The 16491-nt window shown below is 61.6% G+C and overlaps 1 protein-coding gene across 1 annotated transcript; it reads left to right on the top strand.

Annotated features, from left to right (window-relative positions):
* Positions 1 to 8148: 8148 nt before the first annotated feature.
* Positions 8149 to 15397, top strand: NKX1-1 (NK1 homeobox 1). The gene is made up of 2 exons (XM_045879498.2): positions 8149 to 8764; positions 10842 to 15397. Exons 1-2 carry the CDS (start codon positions 8302 to 8304, stop codon positions 11705 to 11707), a joined length of 1329 nt encoding a protein of 442 aa, XP_045735454.1. The 5' UTR covers positions 8149 to 8301; the 3' UTR covers positions 11708 to 15397.
* The last annotated feature ends 1094 nt before the right edge of the window (positions 15398 to 16491 follow it).

The following is a 16491-nucleotide window of genomic DNA, read 5'->3' as shown; positions in this document are numbered from 1 at the left end:
CGGTGTTCCGGAATCGCTCCTCCAAGTCTTCCCTTGGAGTGTTACTCAAACTTCTAATTATGATTCACGCGTGTGATAATAATTTAATAATCAGGGAGCCGTGCAAGAGGCATTAACCTCAATTAAGCTCATTACGCGGCCTAACGCCCCCCACCACGTGCCCTCCCGACCCTGAGTGAGCGCCGCGGGTGTGACTTTGGCACGTGCATGCTGGGCACGAACAGTTTCACTGAAAGCATTTATTGAACACCTTCTGTGTACCTGGCCGGGACCCCTCCTCGCACCCTGATCGGGTTCCCTGTGCCCCCTCCCCTCTTCCTCCTTGGACGCTGTCCACTCTTCTAACTAGGGAAGGCCCATGTCCTCCATGCCTAACCTTCCCACCCGACCTCATGACCGCCCTCCCTCCCTCACGGCGCCTCAGGTGGAAACTGAAGGACCACGGGTGACGGCCAGCTCTCCCTGCTAACTGGGCAACTGCCCAGCCTCCCTGATGGCAGACCTGCCCACCTGGCTCATTTTCTTTCTTTCTTTCTTTTTTTTTAAAGATTTTATTTATTTATTTGACAGAGAGAGAGATAGCGAGAGCAGGAACACAAGCAGGGGGAATGGGAGAGGGAGAAGCAGGCTGCCCACCGAGCAGGGAGCCCGATGTGGGGCTCGATCCCAGGACCCTGGGACCATGACCTGAGCCAAAGGCAGACGCTTAACGACTGAGCCACCCAGGCGCCCCTCACCTGGTTCATTTCTACCCCCACGCCCACCACAGGGTTCACCCTGTCAGAGGTGTGCCATGGAGAGTAGCTGAATGTATGGTGGATGAAGGAATGAGCTCCCCCTGGGATGTGGGGTGGGGGGAGAAACACAGTACCTGAGACTGGGTGACTATGGAGATGTCCAGGAAAGAGTCCTGTGACGGTGGGATGGGCGAGCAGAGAATAGGTCAGCTGCAGGACACATAGAAGAGAGCCAGGTAACATGGGACATGAACAGACAATGGGTGGGGACTGCTGAGGCCACGTCTTCTCAACTCTAGGATGTCATGGACAGTAAGGTGCCCCATTTGTATCAGTCAGGTTTCTGCTACAACACTGCTGTGTAACAAAAAGCCCCAAAGCTCTCGGTGGTCCACGGCCATTGTCACCCATTACCTGCTTGTGGACCATGATCAGCTGCCATTGGCTGCCCCCCACTGGGCTCATAAGGTGGGGTTCAGGTGGGCTCCAGACCTTTATTCCTAGTCCCAACTGACTGTCCGGAGCATGTTCTCTTCACAGAGGAGAGCGGAAGCTGCAAGGGGCAGAAACACAGATGCTCTTAAGGCCTGAGCTCAGAGTTGGCTCCTGGTCACTTCTGCCCAGTGCAGGTCATGTCGCCAAAGTATACTTTCAGTGGGTGGGAAGTATACTTTCCCCATTGGAAGGCCATGGCCGAGTAAGAGGATGAAGGGAAAGAAAAACTGTGGTTAAGTTATCCAATCTATGACATTTCTGATCTAATCAGAGTTTTTCCAGTTGGATGGGGCTGAGGGGTGGGGCAGGGGAGTGAGGGACAAGAAGCCTTCCTGTAAATGTCCACATGTCCACAGACACATCCTGACTTCTGAATTAAGCTGTGCACGGAGACACACAGCACCACAGGGGTAGTAAGTCCTCCCTTGGGCAGGGACTTCCCGGGCCAGTCTCCACCCCATCCCAACCTGTCACCCCTGGTGAGACTCAAGCAGAGTGAAAGGCACAGATTCAGGCACCTGGGATTTACTGAGGCAGGAGAAATCCAGGAGGCAGTGCAGGAAAGGCAGGGACAGGACAGAGCAAGGATGCCTTCTGCTGAAGTCCTGCCTTGGCCTGATCTGTGGGGAGCCCAGGAGTATCAATCCTGACCGCTGTCTACCCCTGAAGGAGGGGCAGGGTCCTCCCAGGTGTCTCTGGGAATGAGTCTCCTATCAGCCAAGGACAGTTCTCCTGAGTAGCTCATGGGTGTGCACTTGAGTCCCTCCACTCTTAGCAGCAGGGGCCGGGGTCTGGACAAGGATCTGGGTGGGGTTCTGGTAAAGGATCTAAACAGGGATCTGAATGGATATCTGGGCAGGTTCTGGGCGGGACACCATCTGCATTCACTACATCAAGGAGAAAATTGATCAGTGCCAGACCCCTCTGTGGTGGAAGACAGAGCCAAGGTGGCCAGGGCCCTGACTCTCCAGCCAGGGCCATTTCCCTATTCAAAGGGGCCAGAGAGCTAGAGCAGGAAGTCAGACCACTACTGGGATGAAAGGAGAGTGGGTGGGCTGAAATGCTTGCTCCACCCCCTCTGCACTTGGCCTTCCAATTTTCCTTGTCAGTGTAAACATGTTTTTGCATTTTAGATTCTGCCTTTACTTTGATGGGGGACAGAGAGCTAAGTGAGACACATGCACAATGTCCAGGAGCCCAGAGTCTGGAACCAGAGCCACAAGTGGATGGATAAATGTCCCATGATGTGTTAAAACAGGACAGAGTGAAGCTCAGGGTGTGGAGGGATACTCAGGATGGTGCCTCCCTTTTCCCCAGGGAAATCAGATGGCTTCCAGGTGGTGCTCCCACTAAGATAAGTAGGAATGATGCATGTGGACAAGTGGCCAAGGGCACGGCTGAATGAGGGAACTGCAGGTGCAGGCACATGGCAGGTCAACCATCGGGCTCAGGAGCTCTGGGCACAGGGTGCAGGTTTAGGGACTGTGCAGGACAGCCTACAGGAGCCAGTCAGGAAGTCCTTCGTATGAGGCTGCAGAGCCCAGATGCCAGCCCTGGATCGTGGCAGCCTTCAGGTGTTTCTGGAAGAGGAGTGTGATCTGATTTATGCTTTAGAATGATGGAGGATAGACCAGAGGGCTAGGCTGTGGCAGGGGCAGCGAGAAGTGGAGGAGGTCATCAGCAGGAAACTCTGACACCCTGTGCCCAGAGCATCCCCAGGTGCCCCACTCACAAGGGGTCTTCAGGCCATTCACCTCCAAACAGAGGGACTTAGAGCATTCCACTGGGTAAAAAATCCATAGAAAGCCCAGACTACTGTGGTGATTACTAATGGGAGAATGACTGCCCTTCAAACCCTGGGTACTGACAGGACTTTGGGGGGGGGGCGGACGGAAGGTGGCCATCCTGGGCATGATTGAACCTGGACATCCTTGTTACCCCTGTGAGATGGACCAGTGGCAGGTAAAGCAGCTGGAAAGACCAAGGGCAGCAAGGGGCATCCTGAAGAGAGAGGACCCCTCTGGGCACCCCACATGGACTGCCTTCTCTTTGGAACCTGGTTGTTGATTATCTGTCACTTTGCACATTAAGAATGCTGGCATCAGTAAGACCCAGCATTCACATCAGAGTTCCACCACATACTGGCTGGATGACCTTGAGCACGTGATCAATCCTCTTCATCCTCAGTTCACCCATCTGTGAGGTGGTAATCCTCACCCCTGCCCTATCCTCTGGTCAGAAAACCCTTTGGAGCTAGGATGTCCTCCGAGGCCAAGAGAGGAAGCTGGACACCACCTCCCCCGTGCTGCCATGGGAGTTGGGTGTCCTGCTCTCCACACACAGCCCGAGAGCCACTCCCAGTTTTGATGATCTGGGATTTTGTTTTTGTCTTAAGTTTAAAGGGTTTAAACCTCACTTTTGCATTTGACCGACCCCTTGCCATGAACCAGACCCAGCGCTACGTGCTTTTCATTTTGAACTCCACGCAGCTTACAAAGAGAAGCATTCACACCCAGGCAGTGAAAACCTTGTAAAACTCCCTGGCCGTTTGGATGGTTCTGGCTTGGCCATGGTGAATGAGCTGGAGCGCAGCATATCCTGTGCCAGGACGCCACACAATACACAACCTGCCGCCCTCTTCCTCCTCTGGGGTATCCCAGAGTTTGGGGGAGAGAGCCAAGGACGGGCCACAGAAGCGGGTTGATTATCAGGGAGAGTAAAGACGCCTGGAGGCTTTTGCGCTGTCCGCGGTGCTGAAAGCGGGCGCAAGCGCAGTCCGGGCAGGGCCGTCGGGAGTGCTGTCCGTGGTACTGACGTGCTTCGGCGTTGTCCGTGGATCTGAAGATGCCCCTGGTGCCGTGGCTATTTCCTCTCTTCTCTGGTGTTCTGAGTGTGCGGTACCCTTGCTCGAGAAGTTAGGAGACCCCAGAAGAGGCATATCTTAAAAGATGAGTAAAGAAGCCGAAAACTGGAAAGTTCCCCTCTTGTTTTCCAAACTCTGGGTGAGCAAAAGGGTTCACCACGGAGTGGAGCGGGTGAAGAGGCAAGAGGAGGGAGCGTAGAAGCCTTCTGTTGTCCATCTCCGCCCCTACCTCCTGCATCCTTCCCACAGGTGTACAGGAGGATGGCCCGATCAGAGACAGCATTATGTCATCAGCAGGACCCAGTATGGACTCAAAGAGTCAGAACACTAATTTGTAGATGGGGGTGATAATTTCTTCCCTGCATATTTCACAGTGATGTTGGAGGGGTGCTGGACAGTCTGGGGTGGGGTGTGCTTTGCATGAAGCAGACATTATACAAAGTGGGGGTTATCCATCCATGTGCCCTATAAACCCCAGAACATTGCTGCCCCTCCATCCTGTCCAATAAAGCTCTCCAGGTGCAAGAGAAGGGAGGCCCCTCCACCCCCATGTACAATGAAGGCTGTGATTGTGTTGTTATTCAACTCACAGGGGAGGTATAGGGACCTTAAAGATCACATAGAATCCAACCCCCATATTTGACAGAAGAAAACATTGAGGAGGGAGTTCATAAACACATGATAAATTAGTGGCAGGGGTGGGATGCCCCTCCTGCTCTTGTGCACCCCAAACTTCCAAAAACTCTGATGTTGGGGAGAGGCTATGGCCATGGATTGAAAGGGCTGGATGTTTAACTCTCCCCAATCCTTCTCCCTCAAAAACCTCCCCTTCCTCTTCGCATAATCTCAGCCCTCACCCACTACTTTTCCCTAGGCCACCTAGATCTTTTACCACCAGTCCCTCCCTCAGATTTCTATACTTGTTCCATGTTGGTTCCTGCTTTGGTGCAGCCCCTCCCCCAGCCTGCCAATGACTCCATCTGGTCCTGCTGATGTGCAGTGAGTGGAGGCTTAGCAATGAAGGGGTGTCTCCTGTCCACTGGGTAGGCAGAGGCATCCCTATCTCAGGCACTGATTTCACCTGTCAGTGCCCACCTGGGGCCCCGCAAGTGAAGCTGGTGGCTTGGAGATAACCCGATATGGCAGATGGGCAAAGATTGCACAAATGAGGGTCTAATTGACAATCAATTGTGATTAGGAGTAAAGGACGTCTTTATAGCCCTGGACGCTCTGAGTTGAAGTTGGGGGGAGGGGAGGGTCGTTCCCAGGTATCTGAGAGAGTAGGACGGGTGCTGTGCATCCCCATGACTTGGGTTGTTTTTTAGAGATGGGGGAGGAGTGGGGCAGGAGCAGATGCCATGATCTCCCTGACCCCTGTCCTCACATAGCACCCCCTCTTCGCATGGGAACATGACCCAAGGTCCTCTGTATAGCGCTGGAGGCCTCCCCTCACACTCCATTGCCCTGCCCCTGCTCCCCGGGTCAGACTCTGCAGTTCATTACTCTGACTGCTGCAGCTCCCATTAGACAGTTCAGGGCAGGGAAGACAGGGGAGAGGAGAACCAAGGAGGAGAATCTTGGCACCTCAAAATTCCTGGACAGTCACAGCATTTTTTGTCCAAGTAGCACTCAGCCCTGAGCCAACCCCCACCTCTCAGCAGGGAGCACATCCTGCTGTGCTGAGTGTGTGAATTATGTTTGGTTGTATATTACAACATGTTATTTCATTATGCTTATTACATATCATATTTAATATACTGTATTCTGTTTACTATGCTTTAGTGATACCATACATTATACTACATCTACATTATATAAAATGCTATGTGTGTTTGTGTTGAATGAAAGTTGTACATATTTCTCTTCCTCACCTGCAGGTGTCTGGTGTGCATAATGGGGGTGAGAGCAGACCCACACCCAGCCCCTGCCCCACCCAGCAGGTGACCTGTGGAAGACAGGTAGACCCTGTGGGGCATGGAGTGTGAGCATGCACATGAGGGGGTTGTGATGCTCTAGGTCACACTGAAACTCAACCACCCAGAGCCAAGTCAAAAGTTTGCACTTGGGACCTGCCCTAGGGCACCTCATCCTTGCCTCATGGGAGCAGAGTGGCAGCTCAGGGACTGGGCAGGTAGGGGCCCTGTGTGCCCTCCTCATGGAAAGACTTAAAGAGGGGACCAAGACAAGCGCAGAGCTGGTGGGCGCAGGTGAGGCTGACTGCAGGGTAGTGAATGTATTTGTGGATCATGGGCCTGAGATGGTGTTCCTAGGTGCTCATGAATGAATCTGAGATTGTATGTGGTGCGTGCTGCTGAATGAGTGTGTGTGTGTGTGTGTGTGTGTGCGCACATCTATATTCAAACTTAGCTGGGGGAGGGGTAGAGAGAGCCTAAGAGTCCCACCAGGAAGGTGGGGGCGGGAAGGAGATAATTACCTCCCTGTGATGAGAGATTATCCACCCTCCTTCCCCCAGAGGTGATTTATAATTTAAAGATAAAGAATAATCAAGTCCTGGCAAGGAAGGACACAGTGTTGTGGGTCTGATTAGAATCTCGGGATGGACCAGCATGCGGGGGAGGGGATGGGCTGGGAGAGGGAAGGCCTTGCCTCCCCCCCAGCCCCAGTCTCCCTGAGGCTCAGCATGTCCGAGCTTGGCCCAAATTACAGCCGATTGGTCCCCCATTATTTCTCCCAACTTTTAATTTCTGCTTCCAAAGGATCATTGCCCGCGGTAATTGCAAAGGACCCGTCCTTGTGTGAGGAGCAGGCTCCGGGGACCGCAGCGTGAGGTGGCGCGCACACCGCTCGTGCACACGCCCGCGCGCACACTCACACCCATCACATTCAGCCTCACACCCTGAAGACCCTCGCAGGCACGCTCCCACCGCCGGCTCCCACCTGGGTCCCACCAGCGGCCCAAGCGCTCGCTGGCTCTGCGGCGGGAAGAGGGGGGAGGGCGCTGCCGAGGAGCAGAGGCGGTCTTACCCTCGGACGCCGGACGCAGGCAGGTCCTTCCGAGGGCCGCAGGGCCCTGCGGTGCAAACATCGCAGCGGTAGATTAAATACGCGCAAATAAAGACCCGGACCGAAGGGCTTCTTATTTCTCCCGGCGTAGGGATGGAAGAGTTTGCCGTTGTGTCCCCTTACTTAAAGGGTATTGATTTTTATGTAGGCCGCCTGCTGTTTGTAGGATTCTTCGGTCCCCATCTTGGAGGCCGTCCAGCCTCCCTCATTTTCGATCCCACTTCTAATGAGCGACCCAGGGGCCGCCGGCCCCGCCCCTCGCGGGGACACAAGGCCGGGCCCTAGTTTGACGACGCGAAGGGGGCGGGAGCGGGAGGGGCTGGAGGGACAGAGCCCCTGAGCAAGGGAGACCCGGAGACGCTAGAGGAGACCCCGAGAGGAGCGACCGGGAGAGGCGGGACCGACGTCCACGGAACGCGTGGGAGGGGGCTGGAGACGCGAGGCAGACGCCCGGAGTCTGCCCTCGAGGACCCACCCCCGCCCCAGCCGCTGAGGGACGCCGGAGCCTCGGGCACCGCCAGAGTGGCAGGACTGCGCTCCCCGGAGCCGGCAGAGAGGCCGCCTGGGCGCCGCGTCCCGCGCCGGGATGTCCCAGCCAAGTCTTAGCGCTCGCCCGCCCGCGCGCCCCGGGGCCTCCGCGGCCCTTCCGCCGATTGATCCCGCAATTATTTAAAAGCCAGGGCTGTCTCCTCCCCCTTCGCCCAGGAGGCAGGCGCACCGCCTCTGGACGAGCGGAGGCGCAGCGACGCGCCGCTCACCGCCACAGCGCTCGCGGCCCGCACTCGGGCTGCGGGCTGCGCGTCTGTCGGTCGGGCCCGGGGCTCCGTCCGTGTGTCCCGCGCGGGGCCCGCCTCCTCCGCCCGGGACCCTTCGCAGCCAATTAGGCGCGCGCGCTAACGAGGGCGGCGGGGCCCCGCGGCCGCCTGCGGGCGCACGTGTGTGCGGCGTGTGGGCGCGTGGGCGCCGCCGGCCGGGCCGCCATAAATGCGCGGGCCGGGCGCGGCGGGCGCCTGAGGCGGCGGCGGAGGCAGCGCTGGGCAGCCGCGGCGAGCGCGGGGCACGGCGCCAGAGCCAGCCGAGCCGCGGCCGCCTGCGCGAGGCCGTGCGGCCGCGCCAGGGCCGCCGGCGATGGGAGCCCAGTAGCCAGCGGGGCCCGAGCGGCCGCAGCGGCGGGAGGCCGGCATGAGCGCGAGCGGCCCGGCGGCTCCCGGGGACGGCCCGGCGCTGCAGCCGCCGCCGCCCGGGCCCGGCCCGGGGCCCGCGCCGCCCACGCCCGCCGCCGCCGCCGCCGCCGCCCGGGACGCCATGGACGGGCGCGCCGAGCTGCCCGCCTTCCCCCGGGCCGGACCCCCGCCGCTCGCCGCCAGCGACACGGCGCCCGCGGCGCCCGAAGGGGCCGGGGCGGCCCGGCCTGGCCCGCCGCCGCGCCCCACCTCCTTCTCGGTGCTGGACATTCTGGACCCCAACAAGTTCAACAGCAGAAGACGCCGCTGTGTGCTTCTGGGCCCCGTGCCGCCCGCCGCGTGCGCCCCGTGCGCCCCGGCCCCCGCCGCCCCGGGACGCCCGCCGCGCGCAGAGGAGCTGGAGCGCCGCGCCCTCGCCGCCGCCGGAGGAGCCGGAGCCGCCACCGGAGCTGAGCCGCCGCGTGAGTAGGACGCGGCCCGCGCCGGCCGCGGGAGCCGGGGGACGGGCCGCATCTATGCGTTTACGCTCCCGGGCCCCTGGGCGAGCCGGGCCCGCCGAGTGCCGGGGCTCAGTGCAAAGTTCGCAGCGCGCGGGGCTCCGTCCGACCCGGACTCCGGGGCCGCTGCCGCCCCGCGCCTCCCGGGATGGCTCCGCCGGGCCTGTCCCAGGGCTGCGGGGCTGCAGGGCCGGCCTTGGAAGGTGGTTGGTGCGGAGGAGGAGGGGACCTGCGAGGCGGCGGGCCCGTGACCTCCCCGCCCTCACCGCCGCCCGAGGCCTCCCTCCCCCTTTTCTCCTTCTCCTCTTTTTTTTTTTTGGACAAATCAGACTAATTGTGACAAAACGCTGGTTATCTCTGGAAAAACAATTAAATCCCTTCGATTACAGTTAAGGGGAAATGTGCTTAGCGGCGGAAAGCGGCCGGTAATGGGGCGGCCCGCGCCCCCGGCCCGGTCGATATCCCATTAGGGCAGCATGCATATCTCTTTCAAGCACCTTGCAAACTCCCCCCGAACATCTAAATTATAGGGTCAAAATTCGGATAATTACTCGATTAAAACCTATTACACTTATTAGGGGCCGCTATTGATCGAGAATTGCATTCGACCGGCTCCTGATTGCTTTTGGTGCCCCCTCCTCCGGCCCTTCCTCCCTCCAACTTCCCAGCCCCTTGGCAGAGCAAGGACGGGAGCTCAGGGGGGACAGGGCTGGGGCCGCAGTCTTGGGGCATAGGGGCCTCGGGGTACATGGACTCGCCTGATCCAGGTGTGGTCTAGATGAAGAGCAAACCCAGGTTGGCTGGAGGGGAACCCTTCGGGCTCTGGGCCTAGCCGGAGTTCTGGAAGTCTCCACCCAGAGCCTCCACCCGCATGGGGAGCCCATCCCAGGGGAAGGCCCTGTCTCTTGATTTCGTGGGGAGCCTAGTCAGGCCCTCTTCCTCCTCAGACTACCCCGACAAGGTAAAACTAGATGGCCAGGGGCTCTCAGGGTCCTCTACGGGACAGCCTGCTCCCGCTAAGGGGTGTGGGTGCCCCCCCCCCCCGCCCCGCCCCCCAAACCTGCCCTGCTGACTTCCATGCAACCTCTGCAGTTGCCCTGGGGAAGTCTGCTAGCACCCAGTTTGACATTTATTCACCGGGTTCTTGATGCCAACCTGACTCAGCAGCGGGGGCTTGGTGCCTGACTGGGTAGCACTGTGTACAGCACCTGCCCTGCCTTTTTCTCATGGCTACACCACCACCTGTGGGGTGCAGGCTGCATAGATGCCCTCCCAGGCCCTGCCCAGGACAGACTCTTGCCTTCCAAATTTTCCACACTCGAAATGCAGCCACCTCAGGGGCCTCTGCTTGGAGGATTGGAGCTTCTGCTCAGACTGGACCTAGCGGGGACACCACCCCCACCCCCGGAGTTAGCACTGCTCAGGACCCCCACCGCCCAGGCCGGGACCTCCTGGTCAGGACCCCGACCGGCCGGGCTCTCAGCTGAGGGGCGGAGGGCTGCCACGATCCAGGGCCCGGAGGCTTGAGGTGGAAATGGGCGGCCGGGTTTGGTCTCCAGAAGTTCCCTCCCGGCAGCCGGCTCCAGCCCCATCCCTGGCCTCTGGCCCGTCGGCTCTGAAATGCCCAGTAATTGGCTGGCCCGCGCCTTTCCGTAATTGGAGGGTAATATACGCCGAAATAAATTAAATGGCCGTTAACTAGTTTGTACATTACACAAAATGAGTTTAATTAAGTTTGTATCTGCCCCGCGGATCGATCGGAGCTTTCACTCCGCCGCAAACCCGCGCGCGGCACCGGCCGGCCCGGCTCGGGCAGAGGCACCGAGGCAGGGATGCAGAGCAGACGCGGGCGGGCGCGCAGCGAAGCCGGGAGGACAACGAAAGCGCTAAGGAGAAGAAGAGGAGGGGGGCAATACCGCAGAGAAGCGACGGCCCGGGGGGAGGGAGCGCTTCCCGGGCCCGACGGCCGCGGGCAGGGGCGCGCGCAGGGGAGGGCGCCGCGTCCTAACTGTCCTGTCCTCCCCGCCCCGCCCGCCCGCAGACGCCGGCGACCCCTACAAGGCGGACGAGGCCGAGGCCAGCGGCTACGGCGGCGGCGGCCGCAGCCCGAGCGCCGACAGCGCGGACGAGGCGCCCGACGACGACGACGACGACGAGGCGCCCGACGCGGGGACCGCGCGCGGCGCGGAGGAGGCGCGGGGAGGCGGCGGCGGCCTCGCGGCCCGCGGGTCGGGCTGCCCTGGCGCGGCCGAGGCCGAGGCGGCCCCCGGCGCGGCGGATGAGGCTGCGGCCCCCGGCCCCCGCGGGAACTCGCCCGGAGCCCCGGGCCCGCCTGGGGCCGCGGCGGCGGCGGCGGCGGGGGGCGCGGGGGCGACCCCCCAGGGCGCGGCGGCGGCCACGAAGCCCAAGCGGAAGCGCGCGGGCTCGGACTCCAAGTCCGGGAAGCCGCGGCGCGCGCGCACCGCCTTCACCTACGAGCAGCTCGTGGCGCTGGAGAACAAGTTCAAGGCGACGCGCTACCTGTCGGTGTGCGAGCGCCTCAACCTGGCGCTGTCGCTGAGCCTCACCGAGACGCAGGTGAAGATCTGGTTCCAGAACCGCCGCACCAAGTGGAAGAAGCAGAACCCCGGTGCCGACACGAGCGCGCCGACCGGCGGCGGCGGCGCAGCGGGGCCGGGCGCGGGGCCGGGCGCCGGGCTGCCCGGCGGCCTCAGCCCGCTCAGCCCGTCGCCGCCCATGGGCGCGCCGCTCGCCATGCACGGCCCCGCCGCGTACCCGGCGCACGGCCCCGGCGGCCTGGTGTGCGCCGCGCAGCTGCCCTTCCTGTCGAGCCCGGCCGTGCTGTCGCCCTTCGTGCTGGGCTCGCAGACCTACGGCGCGCCCGCCTTCTACGCGCCGCACCTCTGAGCGCGGCGCGGACTGGGACCCGAAGGCGCCCGCCGCCGGGGCTTTCGCAAGGCCTCCGTCGTGGACTCTGCACATAGCCGGTTGCTACAGAAGAGTTTTAAATTTATAAATGACTGTACGCGTCGGGCCGGGCTCGGCCCGCTCGGAAGCACTTTGCTGAACTTTGCTCAATCAATAAACCGCAGGAGGCTGCACCCGCGTCCCTCAGGCGCCCGCGCTGCCCTCGCCCGTCGGTGGGGACTTACTTCATCGCTACCGAGGCGCCTCGGGCTGTTGGACCGGGCGCTGGGTTCAGGCCCCAATTTCCCCGCTGTCCCGTGGCCAAACTCTGCAGTGCGGTGGCGCCTGGGCTCCCCACCTCCCCAGCACACACGCACTTGGGGCTGAGTGTCTGCTGTCCAAGAGTCCCCGGTCCCCGCGTCTCCCCTTCCCCCACCCCGGACCCCATGGCTTCAGGGACATCCCCCCTTCCTCCTCTGTGTAGCCTTAGGGGGCTCTTGGGGGGGAGGAAGCCTGGCGGAACAGAGTCGGGGCTGGGAGCAGCACTGTCCCCTGGGCACCTACCCCTGTCATCCGCACCCAGAGCACCAGGCCGGGGCAGGGGCGGCTTGCGTTGGGCACATGTGCCCCCAGGCCTGGCAGGGATGAGCTCTTGTCGATTCCCAGAGGAGGGAAGCTGGGGCTCCCCAGGCTCCAACGGCTGGCCCAAGGGCGCCAGAGCTGGACTGCAAGCCCGGCCCGCACGAGTCCAGCGCTCCAGCCCAGCACGGCCACCTCTTCTCCAAAGACTCGCGGGTCCCGCTCTGGGCGCGGTCTCCACACGGGTTCCTGGAGCCCTGGGAACGCGGGGAAGGGAGAGGTGGCGGCACTGAGCCTGTGGCTGCCCGACACGAGAGCCAAGGCTGCGGGGACACAGGCCCGGGGGCGCGGTGAGGAGGGGTCCCCACAGCAGCACCGCCTGGACTTGAGAAGAGCTCAGAGGGGTAGCAGGATGCCGGGCGCTGTGGGGCCCGTGCTCCCGCCCAACCCTGCGGCTGGTCCGCACCGAGCCCTGTGACGCAGAAGGAGCCGGCTGCGCTTGGGAACGCGTCTTCTCTAGGTGTGCATCCCCTCCGTGTGCGAGGAGCCGGCTGAGATCTCAGATCTTGTCCCCGCGCTAGGTAGCCCGCCAGCATCCACTTCGGGGAGGGTTGAGGCTGGGTTGGGAGCGAGAGGGCCTGCGAGGGTGGGTGGCTGCACCTGCCTGGGCAGGAGTGAGGAGAGCGACCCCTCTTGCCTTCCCCATCACCAGTGGGTAAAGGGCCGCTGAGGGGCAGCCCCCAGCCCATCGGGCAGCTGGGGTGGGGCTGGGGGTAAAGGTAGCTGGGACCACCCTGCCGACTGCTACGGCTGGCCTCCTGCAGGCTGCTCTGCTTCAGAACATCCGGTCCCCCCCTCCCCTCCTCCCCCCCCCCCCCCCCCCGCTCTCCATCCTCACAGCACTGGCACCAGGAAATTTTCTGCTAAGTAACCCTGCTGACGTTGTCAGCCCCACGAGCGGGGCTCTCCCCCTGGCAGAGCTCAAGTCTGCTGAATCTAACAGGGGAAGGTACAGGGCTGGGGACACCCCTGGTCCCACCACTGAGGCCTGGGCATCCAGGCTACAGGCAGCTGACAGAGGAGACCCAGAGCTCCAGAAAGTTCCAGAGGGCTCTTGGCCTAAAATCAAATCACCCACATTATTGTGCACTTAGCCCAACCGGGCTCGAAGTGCGGCCAAGCAAGAAGCTACAGCCTCCACCTCCTGGGAGCAGGGACGGCAGCCCCAAAGGTGCTGGGGTCTCCCCAAACCCACCTTGCTTGAGCTCAGCGGGGCCTGCTGCATCACAGCCCTCAGAGGGAAAGGATGAGGTAGACCAGGTACAGCCACCCTGGGAGTCTGCCCAGTGCCTGCGTGGTGCTCAGGCCCCCGCGAGCCGCCACTCCCAGCCTGAGCTGGAGGCAGAGGTGAGTGGTGGCTTTCCTGGCCCCTTATCACTGTCCCCCACCACGGGGGCCCCACGAAGGGCTGTCTCCGGTCCGGGATCTGAGTGCACTCTGGGACGGTCCCTCCTCAAGCTCCTGGGACCAGTCCTGGCTGCAGTCTGCATCCACCGGCATCCCAGAACACACCCAGGTCGTCTCTGTCTCCTGTCGAGCAAGGCACAGGCCCTGCAGGTGTGAGCCCAGACACATACAGGCCTACCTGAAGGCCTCGCGTCTCCTGCCCAGGGACTGCTGAGCCCAGACAGAGGCAGAGCTCGCTCCCCGTGAGGCCACTCCCCACACCACTCGGCCCTCCTCTCTTCCCTCCATGCCCACCCACAGCTGCCTTGCTATTAGGATTGGCTTTGGCTGCATGAAAGAGAAAATCCAAATGAACACAAGTAGAAAGGAGATTATTCATTTTCTCTTGTGTGAGGGAAATCTGGTTACTGGCAGCCCCAGGCAGCTATGACACCTACACAGAGTCCTTGGAAACCCTCCTCCATCCCACTGTCTGCTACAGCATCGCTGGGCTGGGACTCCATCCTCAGGGACCCAGATGAAGGGCGACGCTCCGGCCATCACATCCCCATTCCAGGCAGCGGACGGGAAGGAAGGGAGAAGAGGGGGAACACCCCTTTTCCTTTTAAGGTGCTTTCCCAGAAGCCCACGTAACACAGCTGCTCACAACTCATTGGCCAGAGCTTGGTCACATGGCCACTCCCAGCCAAGGGAGGCTGGGAAATGTAGTTTTTAAAGCTGGTGGCGACTTACTCCTTGTCAAGAGGGGAGAATGGGTATGGGGGCTGCTAGCGGACCTGCCACCCTCACAGCTTTGCCCGCCTTCCTGCCTACCTGCCCCGCTCAAGTCTCATCAGCTTTGCTCCGCCCCTCCTCTCCGGCAGCTGGGCCTCACCCTCGAGAGGGCACTCACCCCCCGGCAGCCGGCCGCCCCGCCCCATCGTGTCCACCTCCCTCTCTCCACGGCCGCCCCCTGCCGGCTCAGGCCATCTGCCCGCGCGCAGGGCGCCCTCCCTCCTCACCCACCCTTCCCCGCTGGGCCGTGTCCACACCCTCCTTCCGCTCCACCCTGGGGAGCGTCCAGCCGCCCCCTTCCAAGCCAGAGTTACCCAAGGAGCTGTCTACACTCGCTGTCTACACCGGCCTCTTCACCAGCTTCTCCACTTGAGCCCGCGCGGCCCCCGCCCCGCTGCCTGGCCAGTTCTGCTGCTGCTCCTTCGCTCCGCCGCCCCCGCTGGACCCCGGGCTCCGCGGACCCCTCGCGCCCCACCTGCAGTCCCGCAGGGGCGAGGATGGGCCCAGCTCCGCCACCGTCGGGGAACTCGGGGAACGCGGCCCCTAGCCCCACCTCACTCCCCATCCCCAGGACCCGCTGCTGTCCTCGCTCTCCCGCCTGCCCTCCCCTCCCCGGTCGTCGTGCCCTGGTCCACGTGGTGCCCTCCCCACACAGCTGCAGAGGAACCTTCTGTGGCCGCCTCTTCAGCCCCGTGGCCCTCCCCACGACCAGTCACTGCCTGTGCCCTCCCGCTCCTCCTCCCTTACCTGCAGAGTCGCTTGTGACCACTCGCCCCCTGCTCCCAGCAAGCCAGCCTCGTCGTCACATCCCCCATCCCCAAGTGGCATCCAGGGCCCCATGTGGAGTCCCCAGATCTCTGCCCTGGGCCACTTGAGGTTCGCATGTCTCTCTGAAGTGTCACTCAGCTCAGAGGGACCTTCCTAGGCTACTCGAGGGATCTGGTGAGGCTTCCTGGAGGGGGTGGTATTTCCATGGGGAGGGTAAGGGGCATACAGCCTGGGACAGCCTGGGGCACCCAGGGGCAGCAGGTGGTAACAGCTGGGGGGGAAGGGGGGTCAAGTAGGTCATTCTCAGGGACGTAGGGACTGTCACACATAGACACTGTCACACACAGGTCCATGAGGAAGGGGGTTCTCTTCCATTCCGGGGCCCCATCCCCTACAGGCAGGTGACAACTCCAGGACGCCACATCCCACTCCATCCCAGACAGCCCTGTGTGATGGCCCTTTCAGAGCAGCCGGCTGAGGGCTGATCTATTCACCCTCTTGCCTGGGCATAGGGGCTGCTGGTAGCTGGATGCCTATCCCCAGCATAAAAGACTGCATTTTCTGCTTCCTGGGCAGCTGGACACTGCCATGTGACTGGACAAAGCAGCAGGGCACCTGAAAAGGCTCTTCACAGGAAATGGGGGTATACCCCCTCCCCTCCTTCCGTCCCCATACCCTGTGATGGCTGGAGCCCCAGCAGCCAACTTGGGCCAAGAGGTAACCTTGGGGATGGAGGCCCTATGCACTAATGCCAGGAAGAGAACAGCCCCAACAGCACTGTGGGTGTCCTCTCACCAGCTTGGGGCACCCACCTTAGAGCTCTTCATGCAGAAGCACACATAAATCCTGTGTTGGAGTTAGCTAATTCTGTGACACCCTGTTTCTGTAATAGTCCATCCAACCCCAGTCCTGAGTCACAACTCTGGAATGATGCTCCCCGGGCCCTGCCAATCCTCCCTCCTGCCGTCTGGTCTGGATGGGGACAGCAGGGCCCCTCCATCCCACGCTCCACCAGCAGCCCCTATGGTCCTGAGTTAAGTTTCACAAAACACCCCCCTCCCCCACACCTCTTGTCTAACTGCCTCAAAGTGAAAGGAAAGCGGTCTCTGACGTAAAAACATAGCACAAAGCTACGGTAATCACAATGGTGTGGTAACACGCACATAGGCAAGTTGATGGGGCAGAAGAGAAAGTTC

This window comes from Mirounga angustirostris, unplaced genomic scaffold, assembly GCF_029215605.1.
Source record: "Mirounga angustirostris isolate CCGP_5_RB_7025 unplaced genomic scaffold, mMirAng1.0.hap1 SCAF_2, whole genome shotgun sequence".
Classification (NCBI taxonomy): Eukaryota; Metazoa; Chordata; class Mammalia; order Carnivora; family Phocidae; genus Mirounga; species Mirounga angustirostris.
The sequence above is the reverse complement of the archived record's forward strand: the minus strand, read 5'-3'. Positions and strand labels throughout refer to the sequence as shown.

Excerpts from the sequence above, each read along its gene's own strand:
- NKX1-1 (XM_045879498.2), top strand. The coding sequence starts at position 8,302 with ATGAGCGCGAGCGGCCCGGCGGCTCCCGGGGACGGCCCGGCGCTGCAG. Across the intron at positions 8,765-10,841 it reads CACCGGAGCTGAGCCGCCGC|ACGCCGGCGACCCCTACAAG; the intron begins GTGAGTAGGACG and ends GCCCGCCCGCAG.